Source organism: Halichoerus grypus, chromosome X, assembly GCF_964656455.1.
Source record: "Halichoerus grypus chromosome X, mHalGry1.hap1.1, whole genome shotgun sequence".
NCBI classification, from domain to species: Eukaryota; Metazoa; Chordata; class Mammalia; order Carnivora; family Phocidae; genus Halichoerus; species Halichoerus grypus.
The window spans coordinates 69,305,664-69,331,769 of NC_135727.1; the positions used below are offsets into that span (position 1 = coordinate 69,305,664).

The 26,106-nt window shown below is 36.1% G+C and overlaps 1 protein-coding gene across 7 annotated transcripts in view; it reads left to right on the plus strand.

The window, feature by feature from the left end:
• The window catches only part of PHKA1 (phosphorylase kinase regulatory subunit alpha 1), a 142,130-nt gene that overhangs the window by 57,645 nt on the left and 58,379 nt on the right, over window positions 1–26,106 (plus strand). For all 7 annotated transcript variants that reach the window (XM_078064893.1, XM_078064894.1, XM_078064895.1 and 4 more), the window contains one exon: window positions 3,509–3,643. In XM_078064893.1, coding sequence (XP_077921019.1) covers window positions 3,509–3,643 — 135 coding nt within the window. The remainder of the gene's footprint in view (window positions 1–3,508; window positions 3,644–26,106) is intronic.

The following is a 26,106-nucleotide window of genomic DNA, read 5'->3' on the forward strand; positions in this document are numbered from 1 at the left end:
TCCTTTTCTCTGGTCTCAGAAAAGGTATTTCTTCTCTTCGAGGCCAACTCCTCCTTCCAATGCTTGATCTTATCCTCTTCCCCAGCCTTCCTAGAAACCTACTCTTTCCTGTTTCTTCAAACTCTTCCTCTCTGTTGGTTCTGGTTTTTAGTTTATTTACTTAGTCATCTCCCTTTAGTTATCCTATCTTTCCTTTCTCAACTGATTTTCCTCTTCTTTATATGCCATGCATTCTGCAGTCCTTTCCAGTAGCTTATAATTCCTCTGAAAATGCTTTTGCTTAAGTTATTGAAAAATTCAGTAGGTATTTTTCAATCCACATCTTAGTAGATCTTTCTGTTTCATTTATTGTTTATCTTTCTGGAAACTCTTAACTCCCATGCCTTCTGTGATACCATCTCTTGGATCTTCTTCAACCTAAATTTTGCAATTTTCTGTCTCATTCTGGGCTTCCTATTCTCTTTGCCCCCTAACTGTTGGTATTCCTGGGAGTTCTGTCCATTGACCTTATTACTTAGATTATTTGTTCTTGTCTCTCAGCCTCCTCCGATTCCAAACCTTCTCCCTTTTCCTGTCTCCTGAGTTCTTCACTCTCAGAAGATGACTTCACCTCCTATACCACAAAGAAAATATAAGCCTTGGGACAAAAACTCCTCATTCCCACCCTAGACTTTTCTTCATCTGCCCATTTCTTGTATGTTGAACTTCCTCAAGGTTATATTCTGGGGTCTTTTTTCTTTTTTTCTATATATATTCTCCTTGACCCATCTCATCTCTTTATATGCTAATGACTCCTGAATCTATATCACTGTTCTTTAAGATGACCTCACTTGGATGTTTCACATGCACTTTAAACTCAACATGTCTAAAATTAGACAGCTGCACCCTCCTACTATTATATCATCCATGCCTGCTTTTCTCCCTATGTGCCTGTGTCACTAAAGGCCACACCATTCTCTTAGTTACACATACAAATACCTGGGAAATCATTCTCAATATCTCCCCCTCTTTCACCTCCTATATTCAATCAGCTAACAAATCCTGATTTCTTTACCTTCTAATTGATTCTGAAATCCATCTAGTCCTCTCCAGCACAAATGTCATGATCCTAATCTAGGTAATTAGCATCTCTCACTTACATTAGTGCAATAAATTTTTAAGTGGTATCCCTGTCTTCAGTCTAGGCCCACAACAGTCCATCAGTTTATTCTTTAATCATCAAACATTAATATGTTCTTTTTTAAGGTGCAGTTATGGACATATTAATCCCCTCATTACAACTTACAAGGGTTTCCATTGTCAACCTCCTTCACATGGCTTATAAGGCCTTTTATGATCTGGTGTCTGACCCTGTCTGCATTGTCATTTTTTTACAATGGCCCCTTCACACTCCACGCTCCTACTGTAAAGAACATTTTATAATTCCTAGATCTACCTTGTTCCATGTTGCTCTTGAGCCTTTGTCTGTGCTGTTTCTTCTACCTGGAACAACTCCCTTACTTTTACCTTCACCTTTGCCAGATTAATTTCTATTCAGCCTTCTAGCAGAACTCAGTATCAGCGCCATTTTCTCCAGGGATCATGTCTATCTCTGTACTCCTAGCATTTGGCAGTGCTTAGCACATAGGTGGAATTTCCTAAATATTTTATAAAACATAAAGTAAAAAAAAAAAAAAAGCTCAGATGTTGGGGTCGAAAGTGTTCCTAGCACCCCTAAGTGTTGTTCATTTGCCTCTCTTTCAGTGCATTGCTCTCTGCAGATCCCTGAAGCTCAGTAGAATGCAGTTTGGAAATCATTACCCAAAGATAAAATACAAAATCCTAAAAGTGACACATACGCCCTCCATAAAGATCTAGCCTCTGTCTGCCTTTCCAGATTCTTTTTTTTAAACCACTGTGCAAACTATTTTATGCTACAGCAATATTGAAGTGTATGTAGTTCCTCCCCAACCCCCACACACGTTCTTTTTTCATTTCCATGTTTTATGATCATCGTGTACCTTGTACCTAAAATGGATTTCCCCATCCCTATTCCCTTCTTTCTCCTGGCTAACATTCATTCTTTCAAACTCAGCTTAGACATCATCTCTTTCAGAAAGCCTTTTCTGAAACCACTCTCTACCTGTCCCAGACTTGATACGTGTCGCTCTTTGGGGCTTACAGTGTTTTGTGCATATCTCTAGTTACCTAGCAGCTTATTTTATAATTGGCTTATGTGTGTGTCACTTCCATTACACTGTAAGCTCTTCAAGAGAGAGACTAACTTACCCATCTCTTTATCCCTAGTGCCTAGTATAGTACTTCATCCATTTAGGTGCTTAGTAAATGTTTGTTAATGAATGAATGGATGACCACACGTGTTTTCCTGGACTTTCCTTAGCTCACTATCATTCTTCCTTTGTATATTTTCCCTGGAGAATCTTTGTCATTTTCATGTTTCCAGTTATAAGTAATCGAGATTGTGTTATGTCCAGGGGGCCCTGTGATCACTATATCCTGCATATCCTGACCCAGACCACAGCAGCACAATACCATGAGGCTCCCAAGATAGAAAGATACACACACACACACACACACACACACACACACACACACAAAGAAAGACATATACGAAAGACAATGGCAAAGAAAAAGAAAGTAAAACTCTGTTAACTAGGCTTTTGTCCCAAACACTCAACATAGAAAATACTGGTAAACTTGAATGAATCAAATGGTACCTTCATTTTCGCATAAACCCAACTCAACACATCCACCAGCACTGGAGAAACAGGAATACGGCACATATTTGCCCTCAGTGCTTAGTGTCAAGCCAGCTGAGGCCCCACTCAGGTGATTAGCCCCCAGCCCTAGAGGGAAAGTAAACAGAAGGGTCAGGGAGCTGACTTGGCCTTCTCCCTTGTGAGTATGATAAGCACTTCAGAGACATGAATATAACAGGAATAAAAGGGAGCTGTCCAGGCTTGTCATGCTCAGAGTCTAGAGCCTACACCCCCAATCCCAAAACAACCACACACAGTTTTAACTATGGCACCTCAATTCTTTATTCCCAGTTTACCTTGTCTTCTACCATGCTCTGGCTATAGAGTAATTCTTATTATTTGGGTGTTCTTTATTACCCTCAAACTCCTGTCTGGTCTTAAGGATATGAAAGAGCCTTGGAGAATCAACTTTTACCAAAGCTGTAACACACCTCATGTTGGATTTTTTTTCCCTATTCAAACATGGGATCTCAGATATAAAGAGTATTGCATTCTCTAGGAGCACATAGGTACTTAGCCAAAAAAGCAGAATCTAATACTCTAGTCATGAGATCCTTTTTCCTTTTCCATTTAGGTAATAGTGTTATGTACCTAGCATGAGACTTGTTTCATCAAAGTTCCTCAATAACTGTTAATTTCCTCCCATTTTCTTTCTCTTCCCTTCAAAAGAAATTATGTGGCTTGAGAGATTTTTAGGTTCCTATTGAAATAAAAGTTTCTGTTGACCTCATCTTCTTTCCTTCCTATAGTTTCCATTCTAGCTGAGACAGAAGAAATCAAGGCCATTTTGAAGGACAGGGGAATCGATGTGGAGACCATTGCTGAGGTATACCCTATCAGAGTACAACCAGCCCGCATTCTCAGCCACATTTATTCCAGCCTAGGTAAGGAGATCGGCCTTAATAATCTGTCATTATAACAATCAAAGCATTATTCGATACAGGCTGGTTTCTATCCTTTTTATTTATTTATTTTTGATCTTGTACTGCTTTATTAAACTGGATCTGAGAGGGAATTTAGAGCCTCTGGAACCTGTTTCTAATCCAGTATATCCTGAGCAAGCTTGATAATTTTAGATGTGCTTATGAATCTGGTACATAGGGTGTGACTGTTAGCAAATAATATTGTATCTTCATTCCAAGTGCATGCTTAACTAACATGTTCTCCCCTTTCTTGAGACCTATATTTCCACTTTGAATACATGTTAATTTTATGTAGACTAATAGCCAAGGAACTTTTTTTAGGTCTTTTATACTGTCATGTAATGAATTGGTTGACAATATTAGAAAATTCCACTTAATCTAATATTTATTTTAATTAGTACTTCAATTTTTATTTAATTTATTAAACTTAATGATAGACACATTAAGCAGATTACTACAAATTACAAACTTATACAATTTATTACAAATTTGACATTAAACAAATCACTACACTATTAACTAAAAAAAAAAAAAAAAAAGCTCTGCAAATTTCCAAACTACCCTTGTGGAAGACTGATTAATGGTCCCCAAAGGTGTATAGGTCCTAATTCCTGGAACCTATGAATATTACTTTATATAGGCAGGTATGATTAATTTAAGGAGCTCAAGACAAGGAAGGATTATCCTGGATTTTCCAGGTGGACCTTAAATGTAATCACAAGTATCCTTATAAAAGGAAGGCAGATGGAATTCAGACTATAGAAGGTAGGACATGTGACAACAGAAACAAGAGATTAGAGTGATGCAGCTATGAGTCAAAGATTTCCAAGGAATGCCCACAGCCTCTAAAAGTTAGAATTGGCAAGGAACAGATTCTGTCCTGAAGATTCCAGAACAGCCTTTTTAACACCTTGATTTTGTCTTTAGTCCTGAAAGACTCATTTTGGGCTTCTGACCTCCAGAAATGTAAGAGAATAAATATGTGTTGTTTTAAGCGATTTAGTTTGTGGTACTTTGTTAACAGCAGGAATGGGAAAGTAATACAGATTTTGGTACTAAGAAGTGGGGTAATGCTGTAACAAATATCTAAAAAATGTGGAAGTGGCTTTGTAATCAGGTAATGGATAGAGGCTGGAAGAATTTTGAGTCACATGATAGAAAAAGTCTATATTGCTTTAAACAAACTGTTGGTAGAAACAGGGATGTTAAAGGCATGGCCAGTGAGGGCTCAGAAAGAAATTAGGAATGTGTTATTGCAAACTTGAGGAAAAGGATCCTTGTTGTATAGTGACAGAAGGATTGTTAGCTGAATTGTGTCCTGTATTATGTGGAAAACACAACTATAAATTATGAACTTGGATATTTAGCTGAGGAGATTTTCAAGCAAAGTGTTGAAATCATGGCCTGGTTTTTCTCTTGCTGCTTATAGTAAAATGCAAGAGGAAAAAGATAATTGAGGAAAGAATAGTTAAGCAAAAAGGAACCAGAACTTGATGAAAGTCTTAGATGGGAAAAGATGATAAAATTAGGAGATTGGCTGTCAGGAAAGCATGCTCTGGAAAAAAGGTCAAGGATATGGCTGGACAACCTTCTTCTAGAATTTCAGAAAGATCAAAAGATCGGTGTATTCATTCACACTCTTTGAAGAGATAAGGCTGTGACTCATGGATTCCCTCAACCATATTAGCAGAATCTAGGAATAGAGATATGATTATCCAGGAAAGATCTTAGGAAGGACACTCTTGTCTAATGGCATGAACCCCCATGACATATATGCAATACCCACAAAGTTTTTGAGAATGTTATATATGCAGAAACACTGCCAAATTGGACTGAAAGAGACAGAGGACAAGATTAAAGAAGAATATTGAACTCCCCAAGTTCTATAGCCAGGAAGCAGGCTGATAAAACTACTAAGCTGTGAACAAGTGCTATTCTTCAAGAAAAAGGAAGGATGACTCCAAGGGAGGTGCCTTGGGCCCAGAGGACAGAGCCTCAAACCACAGAGGATTACTACCATGCCTTGAAACCTAATGGAGTTTGCCCAGTTGGATTTTAAAACTGTTTGGGGCTGCTGACTCCTTCCTTCCATTTTTTCCCTTTTGGAATGAGAATGTCTATAATTTGTATTCTACCCCTGTATTTTTAGAGAATATAACTTGTTTTCTAGTTTCAAATGGAGAGGAATTTTGCCTCAGGATGTATCATACCCATATCCTCACCCATACCTGATTTAGCTGATGAGATTTGGGGCTTTATAAATAATGATATTTAGAAGAGATTTGGGACTTCAGTTGATGCTGTAATGTGTTGAGAGTTTGCAGAATGTTGGGATGGGATGAATACACTTTGTAAGTGGGAAGGATATGAATCTTTAGGGGCCAGGGGATGGACTATGGAAGGCTAAAAAATGGTCCCCAAAGATATCCAGGCTCTAATCCCTGGAACCTGTGAATGTTACCATATATAGCAAAAGGGAATTTACAAGTGTGATTAAGTTAAAGAGATTGAGATGGGAGGATTAGTCTGGATTATCCAGGTGGGCCCTAAATGTAATCACAAGTGTCCTATTTATAAGAGGGAGCCAAAGGGAGATCTGCCTATAGAAGTAGATGTGAGGACTGAAGCAAGAGATTGAAGTGATAAGGCTACTAGCCTTATCCTCTGAAGTTGCAATAGGCAAGGGACAGATTCTCCCCTCGAGCCTCCAGAAGGAACCAGCCCTGCTGACATTTTGATTATACCTTATAATACCCATAAAGCCTATTTTGGACTTTTGACTTTCAGAGCTGTAAGAGTTTAAATGTGTGTTATTTTAAGCCACTAAGTTTGTAGTAATTTGTTATAGCACCACTTAGAAATTAATACAATCTTAAATCAAGCCACAAAAGGGCAAATTTATAAATAAAGATTATATCCTAGATAATGGATTGTCACTTACAAACCCAAAGCCTACTTTGTGTGTGTGTGTATATATGTATATATATGTGTGTGTGTGTACTTTTCTTTTTCACCAAGAATGGTCTGTTAGTAATTACAGCCAAGCCAAATCTTGTCCAGCTCAAAACCAGTCTCCTTTCCTTTTTACTAACACCTACTTCAGACACTCAATTTCTACAGCAGTTATGTATGTAGATCTCAATTGAGATGGAATCAACCAAGGAGGAAAGGACCAACAGTAAGAGGTGACTTTTCTCTGTCTCTCCTAAACACTCATATTTTATGCCAATAGGGCCTTAACTCCCAGAGCTATTAATATTACATCTGACTTTAGGAATATACAGATTTCCCCTTTCTTCCATCCTAGCCGTAATGTACAAAATTCCTTTTCTTTTTAATTCAAGTGCAAAGTTGAAATGTTCTAAAGAAACTTTACTTTAAAAAATGGGAAACTATGATTCATCAGTCTAACACAATTCACAGAGCTCACCATAGCACATACCATCCCCAATGTCCATCACCCAGGCACCCCATCCCTCCCACCCCCCACCACTCCAGCAATCCTCAGTTTGTTACCTGAGATTAAGAGTTCCTCATATCAGTGAGATCATATGATACTTGTCTTTCTGTGATTGACTTATTTCTCTTAGCATAATACCCTCTAGTTCTATCCACGTTGTTGCAAATGGCAAGATTTCATGTTTTTTGATGGCTGCATAATATTCCATTGTATATATATATATATACCACCTCTTCTTTATCCATTCATCTGTTGATGGACATCTTGGCTCTTTCCATAGTTTGGCTATTGTGGACATTGCTGCTATAAACATTGGGGTGCTCATATCCCTTCGGATCACTGACCTCTACCTCTGAAACAAATAATATATTATATGTTAAAAAAAAAAAAAAAGATAGTAGGAAGGGAAAAATGAAGAGGGGAAATCTGAGAGGGAGACGAACCATGAGAGACTATGGACTCTGAGAAACAAACTGAGGGTTTTAGAGGGGAGGGGGTGGGGGGGATGGGTTAGCCCAGTAATGGGTATTAAGGAGGGCACCTATTGAATGGAGCACTGGGTATTATACGCAAACAATGAATCATGGAACACTACATCAAAAATTAATGATGTAATGTATGTTGACTAACATAACCTAATAAAATAAAATTAAAAAAATGGGAAACTAAAATATAAACACATCGAAATCAACAAGTTGATTGAATATAGATCTCAGCTCTTAATTAATTTCTGAAATCTAGCCACAGCTTAGCTTGACTATTACAAAATACTGAGCCCCTGGTTCCCCTCACTTATTCAACCCTATCCGAGATAAATTCCAAGTCAAGACTCTGAAACTTCAGAGATTAATTTGGGTTGATTGTTTACAAGATGGGATGGGTATTTTACTCCTTCCCAGAATCTGCTTCATGTTTTTTATCATCTCGGCCATTCCCTCTAGTCTCAGACTATAATGTGCTCCTAATTTCCAGATACCAGTCCACTAAATCTGTTGACATAAGGAAGGTATTTCTCTATCTAGCCCAAATCTTATTCCAGGAACAAGTATTAGTTGATTTTCTAGTCACCTTCTTTGCCCCTCTTAGAAGTCTTTATGGTTTGAAGTTCATGTAAGTCCTACTGGTGCCTTTGACCTGATTATCTCTGGCTCTTACTCAGAAGATGATAGGTGAAATTTACCCTTTGCTTCTTCACATTTATTGTTCTAAATTCAGCATAATCTTACTAGGATATAGGTAATTTCCAAGTGCTGGGCCATTATTCTTGGAATCGACCTGCATCACGTCACATTTTTCCAATAAATTGAAGCAAACTCCTTACTGATTGCTTTTTCAAAGCCTACACTTTGTTTAGAGCCTCTTACTAAGTTATTATTTCCTAGTCAAAGGAAATGAAGACTGATGGGTCTTGGGTTTAATGAGTGATTAACCATTACAGGGACTCTAGTAACAAGCTGCATTTACTTTCCAAATATGTTCTTTCATTTGCTTCATTCATTTATTCTTTCATAACAATCTGTTGCTCACTTATTATGTACCAGGCACTGGGCTAGATGCTATGGGTGACATAGACATGTAACCAGCTAATTATAGTGCAATCTTATAAATACTGTAGTAGTGGTGTTATGTACAAAGCCCAGGAGAAAAAAGGTAGATTTGTCTGCAAAAGTCATAAAAGGCATGATTTGATAACTTATCAAATAAGTGAATCTTCAAAATTTTATCATAGCAACAATTTCACAATTACAAAATTACTTCAAGCATACATAAAGTGACAACTGTAATACCACCAAAAAAAAGATTTCTTCATCAGGTGTGTTCATGTATATATGTTAACTAAATGGGAATGTTTGCCTCACCTCAAACATTGTATTTCATGTATTTCAGTTCCATAATATATTTTTAAAAAACTTTTAAAGTATGAGATTAATTGGGGCGCCCGGGTGGCTCAGTCGGTTAAGCATCCAACTCTTGGTTTTGGCTCAGGTCATGATCTCATGGTTGTGGGATGGAGCCCCATCAGACTCCATCCATGTTCACTGAGGAGTCTGCTTCTCTCCTTCTCCCTCTCCCTTTGCCCCTCCCCCGCTCACCCATGCCCGCTCACTTGCTCTCTCTTAAATAAATAAATAATAAATAAATAAATAAATAAATAAATAAATAAATCTTGTTTTAAAAGTATGAGATTAGTCAACTTTAGGAACATAAGAACTTCATAAATGTTCAACTTAAATCTTTATATAATTCTAATTCTTTTCTAATCTGTTAGGGCACATAGATATATAGTTTTCAATGTATGCGTATTAACTTGTGGTTTTTTTCACTTATTCTTTCATGTGAGTATTCTTACATATTGAAAGAACTATATATTATTCCATCAAATTAAAGTAATTATTCCCTAATTATTGGGTACTTGAATTGTTTCAAAAGTTTTTGTCATTCTATGAATGCCTTTGTATAGGCTTTCATATGTATACTTCGGATTCTTTGGAGTATATTCTCAGAAAAGGGATTCTGGATAAAAGAGTATGGACGACTTTGTAGTTCTTGTTTTATGTTGCCAGATTATTCTTTAGAAATACCAACCAATTTTTAGTGACATCAGTAAATAATAAAATATACCTTTTTATTTTTACTACACCACCAACATTGGATTTTTATCATTTGTTTTTGTTAGATTAATAGTTTTACTACACGTGCTATTTTAATTGCCTTTCTTTGATTCCCAGTGAGGGTATGCATTTCTTCACTTTTGCTTTACTTTTTTTTTAAATTGTGTTTCCTATGGCTTGCATATCTAACAGGATCTGCACATTTTCATATATATTTATCAATTCTTTAAGTATACGTTATGGTAAGCTTTTATCAATGAAGTTTGTAATGGATATATTTTCTGTTCTGTAATTTTCTTTTAGATAATTATTTTCTTGCTTTTGTGTAGATTTTTGAACATCAAATACATCCATTTTATCAGATACATCTTTCATTTCTTCAGGAATTGTAAATTTATCTCCTAGTTTCATTTGAATAGATGTGCTATTCTCATTCTCTTCAGTTTTCATAAGTAGTAAGTTGTGATTACAAATTGATATGTACATGTTGAATGAAGGGAACTGGAAAATAGAGAAAAGCACAAAGGAAAAAGATAAAAGTCACCTATAATTCTAAACTCATAGGAAGCCACTATTTTTGTTTTGGAGTATTTGCTTCCAGTTATTTTTTTATAAAATAAATACACACTTGTTTTTTAGAAAAATGGTGTCAGAAAGAATAGTCTTTGCTATTTGTACTTTGCAACATAATAATGTATGATGAACCCTATTATATTTTCTTTTTTTTTATTACATTTAAATTTTTTATTGTTATGTTAATCCCCATACATTACATCATTAGTTTTAGATACAGTGTTCCATGATTCATTGTTTGTGCATAACACCCAGTGCTCCATGCAGAACATGCCCTCCTCAATACCCATCACCAGGCTAACCTATTATATTTTCTTAAATAACCTCCTACAACACTATTTTAATATCTGTGTTAGCATGATTTCAATTTTTTAGACATATGGATGATAAATTGTTTTTATAAATTAAGTAGATGTTTTTTCTATTTATTTTGCAAATTATTTATGTATATTCTTTTGCCATTTTTCTACTGGAAAATTGTCAATTTCTTATTGCTTTAGACATGATTTTTTATATATTAGGGATGCTAATACTTTGTCTTCCACGTGTTATTGCAATATTTTGCTATTTTATTATTTGCCTTTTAATTTTGTATTTGATTTTGATATATAAAAGTTTTACATTTTTGCATAGTAAAATTGTCTCCTTTTTGGTTTCTTTGTTATTATGCTTAGAAAGATAGATTCATCCCTAGGTCAGATACATTTTCACTATATTTTCTTAGTTCTTTATAGTTACAATTTTACTTTTAGCTCTTAGTCTAGAATTGTAATTTTAGTTTATTTTATGATGTAAGAATCATAACTTGTTTGCCAAATACTTCCCAGCACTATTGACTGAACAGTTCATATAAACACTGTTTTGAAATGTCACCTTAATCATTTACTGTACATACATAGACTCACTAACACATGTATGTGTGTGTATGTTACTTTTTGGTGCTGTTGGTCACAGTTTCTCCTTTTTAAGTCGTCAAGCTTCAGCCTCTTTAATAATTGGGGAAATGTAAGATAAAACAACAATGAAATAAAAACTTTTCCCCATCAATTTCACAAAAGTTAAGATTGATAATATCTATTGCTGGTGAATATGTGGAGAAATGGACACTCTCAGCACTCCTGGTAGTAGTGTAAATCAGAGGCAATTTGGCATTACCTATAAAAAAAATTTATACACATATCTTTGACTAACAACCTTACTTACAGGAATCTATCCTATATAGTGCTCATACAAGTGCACAAGGATATATGTACAAAGCTGTTCATTACAACATAATTTGTAATGGCAAAACAACAGTTAGGAGCAACCTAATATGTATGAACAAGAATGGTTGAATTATGATATGTTGTGCCACAGTTAAAAAGAATAAGGTAGACTTTCAGCTTCCAGCTGTGAAATTGTTTGTATCAGACTAATCTTCATACTAAGAACAACTACAATGGCTATATTTAAAAAATAAAGGTAAATGAGGGCATTAGAAAATAATTAAGGGGGCGCCTGGGTGGCTCAGTCATTAAGTGTCTGCCTTTGGCTCAGGTCATGATCCCAGGGTCCTGGGATCGAGCCCCGCATTGGGCTCCCTGCTCCGTGGGAAGCCTGCTTCTCCCTCTCCCACTCCCCCTGCTTGTGTTCCCTCTCTCGCTGTCTCTCTCTCTGTCAAATAAATAAATAAATTCTTAAAAAAAAAAAGAAAAGAAAATAATTAAGATGGCCAGAACTTGAGAAGCCAAAACCCTGAAGAGAAGAGAACTTCAGAAAAGTAAGCACCATTCTTTATTCTCTGTGCAGTTTCCCTTTGAGGCATTTGCTGTGCTTGCATGGGATGAGAGGCCAAGAAACGAAGTATAAAGTCTCACTGCTAGGAAAACAAAAATTTTATTTCAGGACCTTTCTTTGTGGAAGAAGCTGTGATAAACAGTCCAGGTTTTCAGCTGAGTCCCTGAAGGGTGAGCTACACCCTAAAAGTAAAGGCAAATCGCAAATAGACCTGTTCTTGGAAAGCCTGAAACACAAAGCCTAAAACACAGTCTTCTCAGTCACTGATTGGACTGAGGTGATCTGCTTGTAGTGTATCTGCCTGCCAAAATAAACTAAATCACCTCTGGAAGAAAATAATATCGTCCAGAACCTCTACAATTCTTTGTATAGTGTATTCAGCATTGAAAATATATAATAAGATATGCTAGGAAACCAAATAAACGAAAGCCAAAAGAAAAAATACAATCAAAAACAGAAATGCAGACTTCTATTTAACATAGTATTGGAAGTTCTAGCCAGAGCAAGTGGGCAAGAAAAAGAAATAAAAGGCATTTAAGTCAGAAAGGAATAAGTAAAAACGTTTGCAGACTACATGGCCTTACATGTAAAAAAAACCCTGAAGGTTCTATTAAAAAAAAAGAAAAAGCACAAATTCAGCAAAATTGCAGGATACAAAAGCAACATGCAAAAATCAGTTGCATTTTTAGACATTAATAATAAACAATCCAGGGGCGCCTGGGTGGCTCAGTTGGTTAAGCAACTGCCTTCGGCTCAGGTCATGATCCTGGAGTCCCTGGATCAAGTCCCGCATCAGGCTCCCTGCTCGGCAGGGAGCCTGCTTCTCCCTCTGACCCTCCCCCCTCTCATGTGCTCTCTCTCTCTCTCATTCTCTCTGTCTCAAATAAATAAATAAAAAATCTTAAAAAAAAAAAATAATAATAATAAACAATCCAAAAGGAAAATTAAGAGAACAATTCCATTTACAATTACATCAAAAAAATAATAAAATAGGTTGGAATAAATGTAACCAAGGAGGTAAAAGATTTGTACACTGAGAATTGATAAAATGTTTATGAAAGAAATTAAAGAAGACACAAATAAATGGAAAGGCAGCCATGTTCATGGATTGGAAGATGTCAGTACTATCCAAAATGATGGACAGATTCAATGCAATCCTTATCTAAAACCCAATGATATTTTTAGCAAAAATAGAAAAATTCATCCTGAAATTCATACAGAATCTTAAGGGACCCCAAAACAATCTTGAAAAAGAAAAACAAAGATGGAAAACTTACATTTACTGATTTTATAACTTACTACAAAGTGACAGTAATCAAAAGAGTGTACTACTGGCATAAAGACAGATCCATAGAAAAAATGAAATAGAAATCCCAGAAATAAATCCTTGCAGATACAGTCAAATGATTTTTGACAAAGGTGCCAAGTCCATTCAGTGGCGAAAGGTCAGTCCTCAAGATACTGTGCTGGGAAAACTGGATATCCATGTGTAAAAGAATGAAGTTGAACCCTTACTTTACCATATACCATATACAAAGATTAACTCAAAATGGATCAAAAACCGAAACCTAAAATTATACATAGAATAGAGGAGGAAAGCCTCATAACATTGGATTTGCCAATCATTTCTTGGATATAACACCAAAAGCACAGACAACAAAAGAAAAATTAGATAAACTGGACTTCATTAAAATTGAAAATTTATTTGCATCAAAAGACACCATCAACAAAGTGAAAAGGCGACACACAGAATGACAGAAAATATCTGCAAATCTTACCTGATAAAGGATTAATATCCAGACTATATTGAGAACTCCTACAACTCAATAACAACCAACCATTACGAAGCCATGTATAGATTCAGTGCAATCCCTATCAAAATTCCAGTAGCTTTTTTCACAGAAATAGAAAATATAATCCTAAAATTCATATGGAACCATGAAAGACCCTTAATAGCCAAAGCAATCCTGAGAAAGAACAAAGCTGGAAGCATCATACTTCCTGATTTTAAACTATATTATAAAGCTATAATAATCTAAACAGTATGATACTGCATAAAAATAAACACATAGACAAATGGAACAGAATCAAGAGCCTAGGAATAAACCCATGGTCAACTAATATGTGACAAGGGAGCCAAGAATATTCAATGAGGAAAGGATAGTCTCTGAAAAATGGCACTGGAAAAACTGGGATAACCACATGCAAAATAATGAAATTGGACCACCATCTTACACCCTCACAAAAATTAACTCATAATGGATTAAGGACTTAAATGTAAGACCTGAATCTGCAAAACTCCTAGCAGAAAACATAAGGAAAAATCTTGACATCAGTGTTGGCAAGGATTTCTTGGATACGACACTAAAAGCACAAGCAACAAGAGGGACTACATCAAACTAAAAAGCTTCTGCATAGAAAAAAAAAATGATCAAAAAATGAAAAGGCAGCCTATGGAATGGGGGAAAATATTTCCAAACCATATATCTGATAAGGGATTAATATCCAAAATATATAAGGGAAAAAAAACCCAAAATATATAAGGAATTCATACAACTCCATAGCAAAAGAGCAAATAATCCAATTTAAAAATGAGCAGAGGACTTGATAGACATTTTTCCAAAGAAGACATCCAAATGCCCAACAGGTACATGAAAAGAAAAAGGTACATCAGTATTCAACAGTGAAATACAAATCAAAACCACAATGAGATGTTACCTCACACCTGTTAGAATGGCTTTTGTCAAAAAAGACAGATAACAAATGCTGTCAAGGATGTGGAGAAAAGGGAACCCTTGCACACTGTTAGTGGGAATGTAAATTGATATAGCCATTATGGAAAACAGTATGGAGGTTCCTCAAAAAATTAATAGAATTACCTTATGATCCAACAGTCCCACATCTGGGTATATATCCAAAGGAGATGAACTCACTATCTCAAAGAGATATCTGCACTCCCATGTTGATTGCAGCACTATTCAAAATAGCCAAGACATGGAAGCAATCTAAATGTTCATTGGCAGAAAAACAGGTAAAGAAATGTCATATACATATGTACACATGTGTGTGTGTGTGTGTATATATACATATATATGCGTGTATATATGTATATATGTGTGTGTGTGTGTGTGTATATATATATGTATGTATATATATTTATACACCAGACTCCTAGAAACAGGGTAGAATGGTGAGTACTAGGAGCTGAAGAGTGGAGGAAATCAGGAAATGTTGGTCAAAAGGTACTAACTTTCAATTATAAGATAAATAAGTTTGGAGATCTAATGTGCATTATGGTGACTATAGTTAACAATACCATATTGCATACTTGAAAGTTACTATGAGAGTAGAGCTTAAGGTTGTCACCAAAACAATAACAAAATGGCAATTATGTGAGGTGAAGGATGTGTAAACTAACCTTATTCTGGTAAACATTTCATAATATATAAATGTGTCAAACCATTACATTGTACACCTTAAAGTTATACAGTGTTATATGCCAGTTATATCTCAATAAAGCTGGGGGACATTTTTTTAAATTAAAAAACCCAAACCCAATTAAAAAGGGCAAAAGACTTGAATAGACATTTCCCCAAAGAAGATATATAAATGGTTAATCAGCACATAAAAACAGGTTCAACAATACTAATCATTAGGGAAATGCAAATCAAAACCACAATGATGTATCACTTCACACCCATTAGTATGGCTATTGTAAAATGAATAAATGAATGAATCCATCCATCCATGCATCCATCCAGAAAATAACAAGTATTGGTGAGGATGTGGAGAAATTTGAATCCTTATGCTCTGTTAATGGGAATATAAAATGGTGCAGCTGTTATGGAAAACAGTATGGCAATTCCTTATAAAATTAACCATAGAATTGATCCAGCAATTCCACTTCTGCATATATACCCAAAGGAAGGGAAAACATGAACTGAAACAGATATTTGTTCACCAGTATTCAAAGTAGCATTAGTCACAATATCCAAGAGGTGGAAATAACCCAAATGTCCATTGACTGTTGAATGAATAAACAAAATTATATATATGATATGATATATTATTATAATTTTACATATAATATAGCATGTTAATATATAATTTATAAACTTAATTTATAATGTATATATATATATAGAGAGAGAGAGTATTATTCAGCTTTAAAAGGATGGAAATTCTGACACATGCTAAAACAGGGATCAACCTTGAAGACATTATGTTCACTGAAATAAGCCAGATACAAAAGGATAAACATTGTATGATTCGATTCCACCTATATGAAGTACTTAGAATAGTCAAGCTTATAGAGACAGAATATAGAATGGTGGTTGTCATTAAAGCATTAAAGTTTGGTTGCCAGAAGGAAAAGGTAATGGGGAGTTATTGTTTAATAGGTATGAAGTTTCTGTTTGGGATAATGAAAAGTTCTGGAGATGGGTAGTGGTGATGGTTGCAGAACAGTGAGAATATACTTGTCAGTGAGCTGTATATCTAAAATGGTACGTTTTATGTTGTATATATTTTAGTACAATAAAATCAATTAAATTTTTTGAATAAAAAGATAATTCACATTTTTGGAGTTATCAGACAGTTTGTATAAACTATGCTGTATGTTCAAGAATAGATTCGGAATTAAAAAATAAAAGAAGGTTACAATACAAAAAGAATAGGTTTGGAAGATGAATTTCACTAGAAAAATGAAAACTATAAAAAAAGGATCAAATAGAATTCCAAAACCAAAGATTACAGTAACTGATATTGGGAATGCAATAGATGGGATTAACACCATAGGAGAAACAGCAGAAGAGAGGATTGATGAACTAAAAAATAAATTAGTAGAAAATACTCAGATTAAAGCACAAAAGAGAGAAAAGAATGGAAAATTGAAAAAGTATTACAAGACAGATATAGTGGAGGGTCTGGAGTCCAAGAATAAGAGGAAAGAATAGAACAGAAACTGTATTTGAAAAAATAATGACTAAAAGTTTTTCAAAACTGACCAAAGATATTAATTCACACATTCAAAAAGGCTAAAAATCTGTGAGCAAGATAAATACAAAGAAAAACAACCTAAGCATTTAATAATCAAACTTCTGGAAACCAAGACAAAGAGAAAATCTTAAAAATAGCCAGAGTTAAGAAAAGATACATTGCTTTCAAAGGAACAATGATCAAATTTATAGCTTACTTTTCAACAAACCAAAGAACTCCACAGGACAATGAACGACACTTATGAATTACTGGGAGAAAATAACTGCCAGACTAGAATTTTATATCCAGTGAAAATATCCTTCAGAAATAAAAATGATATGGGGTGCCTGGGTGGCTCAGTTGGTTAAGTGTCTGCCTTTGGCTCAGGTCATGATCTCAGGGTCCTGGGATTGAGCCCTGTGTTGGGCTCCTTATTCAGCGGGGAGTCTGCTTCTCCCTCTCCCTCTGCTCCTCCCCCCTGCTCATGCTCTCTCTATCCTTCTCCCAAATAAATAATCTTTAAAAAGAAGAAATAAAAACAATATAAAGTCATGTTCAGATAAGTAAAAATTGAGACTGTATCAATAGCAGACTTATAGTAAAAGAAATACTAAAGGGAGTTCTTTAGGCAAAAAAAAAAATGACCCCAGACAGAAGCATAGGAACACAGGAAGGAATAAAGAGAAAAAGCAATTGTAAATATAAAAGACTATTGACTGTTTAAAGCAACACTAATAACAGTGCTTTGTGGACAAAATAAAAGTAGAGGCGAAATAAATGACCAAAGTGGCAAAAAAAAAAAAAAAAATGCAGAATACGAATGGAGTTAGTGTTGTAAGATTCTTGCATTATTCAGGGAATAGTAAAAGTACAAATTTAAGATACACTCTAATTAGTCAAGGATGCATGTTTTAATTTCTGGGGCAGCTTTTCTCAAGCAGGATTCTGTGACAAAATTAAACTACAGAAAATGGGGTTTTTCAGTTCCCCAAGGGTTGCACATACTAGTTCCATTTTAAATGCAAAGAATGTAAGTTAATACTTACAATCAATGTCTTAAAAATTAGAGCATAATACTCTGGTAGAATCTGGTTGAGAAGAGCTGTTATGGAGTAACAGTCAAAGGAGTAATGAAAGAATGTTTGACAAGCTGATGGAGGTGAAATGATATAATAAAATTCATGTTTAATCCAAAAGGAAGTGAGGGAAAAAAAGGAATAAACAGAACAAATAGCAATTCTGTAGCAATTTGTAAGATTTAGGTTGGCTCAGAAGATGTTGAAGTAGGAGAACCCTAAGCTCACCTTGTCCATGGATGCAACTAGATAACACTCATATCAGCATAAATAACCCAGAAAATGATCTGAAGACTAGCAGAACAAACTCCACATCTAAAGGTAGAGAAGAGGCCATATCACAGAAGTATGAAGGGCAAAGATATGGTTTAGATGAAGACAGACCATGACCACCTGTGGTGAGGAGAGAGCCAATGGTGTGGAGAAGGGCAAGAAACAGATTTTCACACTGGGGAGCATGCAAACAGGGAGGACGAATCCTCATAACATTTACCTTTGAAAGTGAGAGGGGTTGAATTTCATGAGGTCCTAAAACCAGTGGGACTTAAAGCCTGGAATTTTAAAAATTGGCGGGCTTGTCTCTGGGAAAGCCCCAAAGGCATTAGGAAGCTGAGTTTCTCTCCCCCCCCCAAAGAGACAGCACTACAAACAGCCCATGCTGATACAGCATAGAACCAGCAGTTTGAAAAACACCAGAGGCAGATGGGATAGAGAGTGATTTGCTTATCTCAAAGTGTGGCCTGGAGAGACAGGGATCATGGGGATGATCCCTCCAGGAACATAGGAGCTGGCAGGTACCATTTCACTCCCCCACCCAGCATAAACAATGGCTACCTGTGGAAACCAGCACAGCACTGATACTCATTACCTAACTTGCTTGCACAGGCCCCCTCCACAATGTGTCAGTGTATTTACCCTTCCCAGTGATGCTGGCCTTGGTCCCCATGATGTGGACCCCTTCACCCAGAAGACCAGCACCAACACCACATCTCTTGACCCACACAGTTTTGTGGGACTTCAGTTAAGGCGGCAGTGGGGACAGGCCTCATTTCACAAGCAGACCACCATACACCTTATTAAAACGCACCCTATCCCTGCTGGGGACCAAACACTGCCTGCCCAAAATAAGCAAACAGGGCTTCTGGAGAAAACTGGACTGCAGGAAAAAGAAGCCAAGTTTCAAGAGCAGAGCACTAGCAACACACATAGGAGACACTCCATGAAGCACCGGCCCTCGGGAACAGGGGACACTGCACTGCAGGACACTACAGGACCTCTTCTTCAAGGCTATTATTAGCAAGAGCAACAGAAGTAGCTGACTTTCCTAACACACAGAAACAGGCACAGAGAGTTAGACAAAATGAGGAAACAGAGATATATGTCCCAAATAAAAGAACAGGACAAAACCACAGCAAGAGACCTAAGTGAAATGGATATGACTAATATGACTGATAGAGAATTTAAATTAATAATCATAAAGATACTCACTAGACTTGAGAAAAGAGTGGAGGATATCAGTGAGATCCTTAACACAGAGATAAAAAAAAACAATCAGAGATCAAGAACACAGTAAATACATTAAAAATACACTTGATGGAATAAATAGCGGGCTAGAGGAAGTAGAGGAAGGAATAAATGACCTAGAAGACAGAGTAATGGAAAGTAACCAAGCTGAGCAAAGGAGAGGAAAGAAATTATACACACTGAGAATACTCTTAAGGAATTCAGTGATGGCCATCAAGCATAATAATATTCACATTATAGAGATTCCAGAAAAAGAGAGTGAAAAGGAGGTAGAAAATTTATTTGAAGAAATAATAGCTGAAAACTTCCCTAATCTGGAGGAAACATCCACATCCAGGAAGCACAGAGATCCCCACAAAAAACAACAACCCTAGGAGGTCCACACCAAGACACATAAAAATTAAAATGGCAAAAAAGTGATGATAGAGAAAGAATTTTGAAAGCAGCAAAAGAGAATAAAACAATTACATACAAGGGAACCCCCATAAGGTAAGTATTTCTGTAAAAATCAGTCAAGGATTAATAAATGTAAAATATGACACCATATACCTAAAATGGGGGGGGGATAAAGAATGGGTTCAAACTTAATGATCAACTTAATATAGACTGCTATATGCAGATATTATATACAAACCTAATGGTAACCACAAATCCAAAGCCAGTGATTAGCAAAAATAAAGAGAAAAGAATCCAAGTATATCACTAAAGAAAGGCAACAAACCATGAAAGAGAGCAAGAGAAGAAAGGATCAGAGAAAAACTACAAAAACAACCATAAAACAAGTAACAAAATGGCAATAAATACATATCTAAGAATAATTACTATGAATGTAAACAGATTAAATGCTCCAATCAGAAGACATGGGGTAACAGAGTGGATAAAAACAACAACAACAAGACCCATCTATATCCTGCCTACAAGAGACTCCTTTCAGACCTAAAGACACCTGCAGACTGAAAGTGAGCAGATAGAGAAATATTTATCATGCATATGGATGTCAAAAGAAAGCTAGGGCAGCAATACTTATATCAGACAAAATACAATTTAAAACAAAGACTGTAACAAGAGACAAAGAAGGACAATATATATATTAATAAAGAGGACAATCCAATAAGATTATATAACAATTGTAAATATTTATGCACTGAACATGGGAGAACCCAAATACATAAAACTATTAATAATAAACATAAAGGAAATAATCAATAGTAATACAATAATAGTAGGAGATTTTGCCACTCCACTTACATTGATGCACAGATCATCCAAACAGAAAATCAACAAGGAAACAGTGGCTTTGAATGATACACTGGACCATACGGATTTAACAGATATTTTCAGAACATTCCATTCTAAAACAGCAGAATACACATTCTTTTCAAGTGTACATGGAACATTCCCCAGAATAGATGACGTATTAGGCTACAAAACAAGTTTCAATAAATTCAGAAAGATCAAAATCATACCATGCAACTTTTCTGAACACAATGCTATCAAAGTAGTAGTCATAAGAAAAAATCAGGAAAGAACACAAATACATGGAGGTTTAAAAATGCTACTAAACAATGAATGAGTCAAGCAGGAAATAAAAGAAGAAACAAAAAAAGTACATAAAAACAAATGAAAATGAAAGCACAATGGTCCAAAATACTTGGGATGCAGCAAAAGTGGTTCCAAGAGGAAAGTTTATAGCAATACAAGCCCACCTCAAGAAGCAAAAAATAAATAAATAAATAACCTATCCTTATACTTAAAGGAGCTAGAAAAGAAAGAACAAACAAAACACAGACCCAGCAAAAGAAAGGAAATAATAAAGATGAGAGCAGAAATAAATGATATAGAAACCAAGAAAAACAATGGCATAGATCAATGAAACCAGGAGTTGGTTCTTTGGAAAGATCAACAGCATTAATAAACCTTTAGCCAGACTCATCAAGGGGCGCCTGGGTGGCTCAGTTGTTAAGCATCTGCCTTCGGCTCAGGTCATGATCCCAGGGTCCTGGGATCGAGCCCCACGTCGGGCTCCCTGCTCAGCAGGAAGCCTGCTTCTCCCTCTCCCACTCCCCCTGCTTATGTTCCCTCTCTTGCTGTGTCTCTCTCTGTCAAATAAATAAATAAAATCTTTAAAAGAAATAAAATAAACCTCTAGCCAAACTCATCAAAAAAAAAAAAGAGAGAGAGAGAGAGAGAGGACCCAAATAAACAAAATCAGAAATGAAACAGGAGAAATAACAACTGACACCACAGAAATGCAAAGGAGTATAAGAGAATATTATGAAAAACTATATGCCAACAAATTGGACACCTTAGAAGAAATGGATAAATTCCTAGAAGCATATAACCTACCAAAACTGAAGCAGGAAAAAATAGAAACTTTGAACAGACCAATTACCAGGAATAAAATTGAATCAGTAGTCAAAAATCTCCCAAAAAGATAAAAGTCCAGGACCAGAGGGCTTTACGAGCAAATTCTACCAAACATTTGAAGAAGAGTTAATACATGTTCATCTCAAACTATTCCAAAAAAATAGAAGAGGAAGGAAAACTTCCAAATTCATTCTGTGAGGCTAGTATCACCCTAATACCAAAACCAGAAGAAGACACCACAAAAAAGAGAACTATAGGCCAATAACTCTCACAAATATATGTGCAAAAATCCTCAACAAAATATTAGCAAACCAAATCCAACAAAGCATTAAAAATCCTAAAGAATGATCAAGTGTGATTTATTCCCAGAATGCAAGGATGGTTTAATATTCACAAAACAATCACATGATACATCACATCAATAAGAGAAAGGATAAAAACCATAAGATCATTTCAATAGATGCAGAAAAAGCATTTGACAAAGTACAATATCCATTTATGATTTTTTTAAAAAAACCTCTCTGCAACATAGGTTTAGAGGGAACATACCTCAACATAATAAGGGCCTTATGTAAAAAACTCACAGTCAACATCATACTCAATGGGGAAAAAATGAGAGATTTTCCCTAAGGTCAGAAACAAGAATGTCCACTCTCACCACTTATTCAACATAGTATTAAAAGTCCTAGCCACAGCAATCAGACAACAAAAAGAAATAAAAGTCATCCCAATTGGTAAGGAAGAAGTAAAATTCTTACTATTTGCAGATGACATGATACTATATATAGAAAACCCTAAAGATTCCACCAGAACACTACAGAACCCATAAATGAATTTACTCAAGTCTCAGGAAACAAAATCAATGTACAGTAATCTGTTCATTCCTATACATTAATAATGAAGCAGCAGAAAGTAAAATGAAGGAAACAATCCCATTTAAAGTTGCACCAAAAACAAACATAAACTATTGGGACTACATCAAAATAATAAGCTTCTACACAGCAAAGGAAACAGTCGACAAAACTAAAAAGCAACCTATGGAATAGGAGAAGATATTTGCAAATGACATATCTGATAATGGGTTAGTATCCAAAATATATAACGAATTGATAAAACTCAACACCCAAACAACAAATAATTTAAAAATGGGCAGAAGACATAGACATTTGTCCAAAGAAGACTTACACATGGCCAACAGGCACATGTTCATCATCACTTCCCATCAAGGAAATGCAAATCAAAATTACAATGAGCTCTCACCTCACACCTGTCAGAATAGCTAAAATCAACAACAGAAGAAACAAAAAGTGTTGGCGAGGATGTGGAGAAAAATGAACCCTCATGCACTATTGGTGGGAATGCAAACTGGTGCAACCACCAGTGGAAAGTAGTATGGAGGACCCTCAAAAAATTAAAAATTAAACTGCCCTATGATCCAGTAATCACACTACTGGGTATATACTTAAAAAATAGGAAAACATTAATTCATAGTGGTACATGCACCCTTATGTTTATAGCAGCATTATTTACAATAGTAAAATTATGGAAGCAGCCACATGTCCATTGGTAAATGAATAGATAAAGAAGATAGAGGAGGAAGATGGCAGTTGAGTAGGAGGACCCTAGGCTCACCTCATCCCACAAATACAACTAGATCACTATCAAATCATCCTAAATACCCTAGAAATCAACCTGAAGACTGACAGAACAAACTCCACAACTAAAAGGAGTGAAGAGACCACACTGAAGAAGGTAGGAAATGTAGAGATGTGGTTTAGGGGGAAAACAGATCCTGGCTGCTGCAGAGGGTTTGGAGCCATGGTCTTGGAGAAAGGTGAGAGGGTGGGGAGCACACAAGGGAATGCACAAGGAGAACCTAGAGCAGCTGAATTTTGTGAGTTCTTACAACTAGCAGGGCTTGAAGCCTGGAGTTTTAAGGGTCAGCAGACTAGACTGGGATAGACCCCAGAGAGCCCTGTGCTGCTCCTCAAAAGAAGGCAGGCAAACAACCTAGGGGAATCCAGCATGGAAATAATGATGTGAAGATTGCCTACGGAACACAGTGGGGACATTATTTGCTCTTCCTGAGTGTCCCTGAAAGGCAACATTCATGGAGAAATCTGTCCAGGAACAAAGGAGCTGGCTGGGGCCATTTCCCTCCTCCGCCCCTCAGCATAAACACAGAGCCACTGGCTGGAAGCAGCCAAATGCTGACACTGGATACCTAACTTGCTTACACTAAGCCCCATCCCCTTGCACTATAGTGGAATTGCCTTTCTCAGCCACGCTTGCCTCTGTCCCAGCACAGCTGGCCCCTCCCCCAGAAAACCAGCACAAAAGACTGCCCACACCACATGTCCCAAACGGAGAGTTTTGCAGGACCTCAGTTCTTGTGGAAGTGGTGTCAGATCTCATTTCAAAAGCAGACTAGAACACACCTAGTTAAAACTACATTCAATCCAGGGAGGAAATAATGTCCACAGAAGGCAAGGAGAGCATCTGCAGATGACAGGCCAGAAGGATAGAGCAAAACACAATAGCAGAGCACACGCAACACACACTGGAGGCACTCCCTAAAGTGCTAGGCCTTGGGCATTACATAAGGACCTCTTCTTCATAAGACCATTACTTTCATGAGCAGAAGACATAACTGGCTTTTCTAACACAGAGAAGTCAGAGACATAGACAAAATGCAAAAATGGAGGAATTTATCCAAAATGAAAGAACAAGATAGGGCCATGGTCAGAGATCTAAGTGAAACAGATAGAAATAACATGCTTGTTAGAGAATTTAATGCAATGATCATAAGGATATTCACTGGGCTTGAGAAAAGAATGGAAGACACCAGTGAGACCCTTACCACCAGGTTAAAGAGTTGAAGAATGCAATAAATGAGATCGGAAAGTCTTAATGCAATGAACAGCAGGCTGAAAGAAACAGAGGAATAAGTTAGTGACATAGAATACAAAATAATGGAAGACAATGAAGCCAAACAAAAGAGAGAAAGAATAATGATGGAACACGATAATAGACTTAGGGAATTCAGTGACTCCATCAAATGTAATAGCATTCATAATAGTAGGAGTCCCAGAAGAAGAGAGAGAAATGGGGGCAGAAAACTTATTTGAGGAAATAATAGCTGAAAATTTCCCTAATCTAGGGAAGGAAACAGACATCCAGATCCAGGAGGCACAGAGAACTCCCATCAAAAAAAATCAACAAAAGCAGGCCAACACCAAACCGTATTGTAATTAAATTTGCAAAATATAGTGATAAACAAAAACCTTAAAAGCAGCAAGACAAAAGAAGTCCTTAATTTATAAGGGAAGACCCATAACACTAGCTGCAGATTTCTCAACAGAAACTTGGCAAGCCCGAAGGGAGTGCTGTGATATATCCAAAGTGCTGCATGGGAAAATTCTGCAGCCAAGAATCCTCTATCCAGCAAGGCTATCATTCAGAATAGAGGGAGAGAGAAAGAGTTTCCCAGACAGACAAAAACTAAAGGAGTTCATGACCACTAAACCAGCCCTGCAAGAAATATTAAAGGGGGACTCTTTGAGTGGAAAGGAGAGATTAAAAGTAACAGTATAAAGGCAGGAAACAAAAAAGCAGTAAAAAATGAATATTTCTGTAAAAAATCATTCAAGGAACTCATTTTAAAAAGGATATAAAATATAATAACAGACCTAAAATGTGGGGGGGAAGAGGAGAAAAGAATGGGTTCAACCTTAATTGAACATTAACTTACTATAGAGTGCTATTTGCAAAAGAGGTTATATACAAACCTAATGGTACCCATATATCAAAGACCACTCATAAGTGCAAAGAATACAGAGAAAGAAATACAAATATATCACTAAAGAAAATCAGCAACACAAGAAAGACAAGAGAGGATCAGAGAAAATATACAGAAGCCACCAAAACAAGTAGTAAAATGGCGCTAAGTACGTATCTATCAATAATTACTGTGAATGTAAATGGACTAAATACTCCAATCAAAAGACATAGGGTGTCAGAATGGATTAAAAAAAAAAAAAAACCATCTGTATGCTGCCT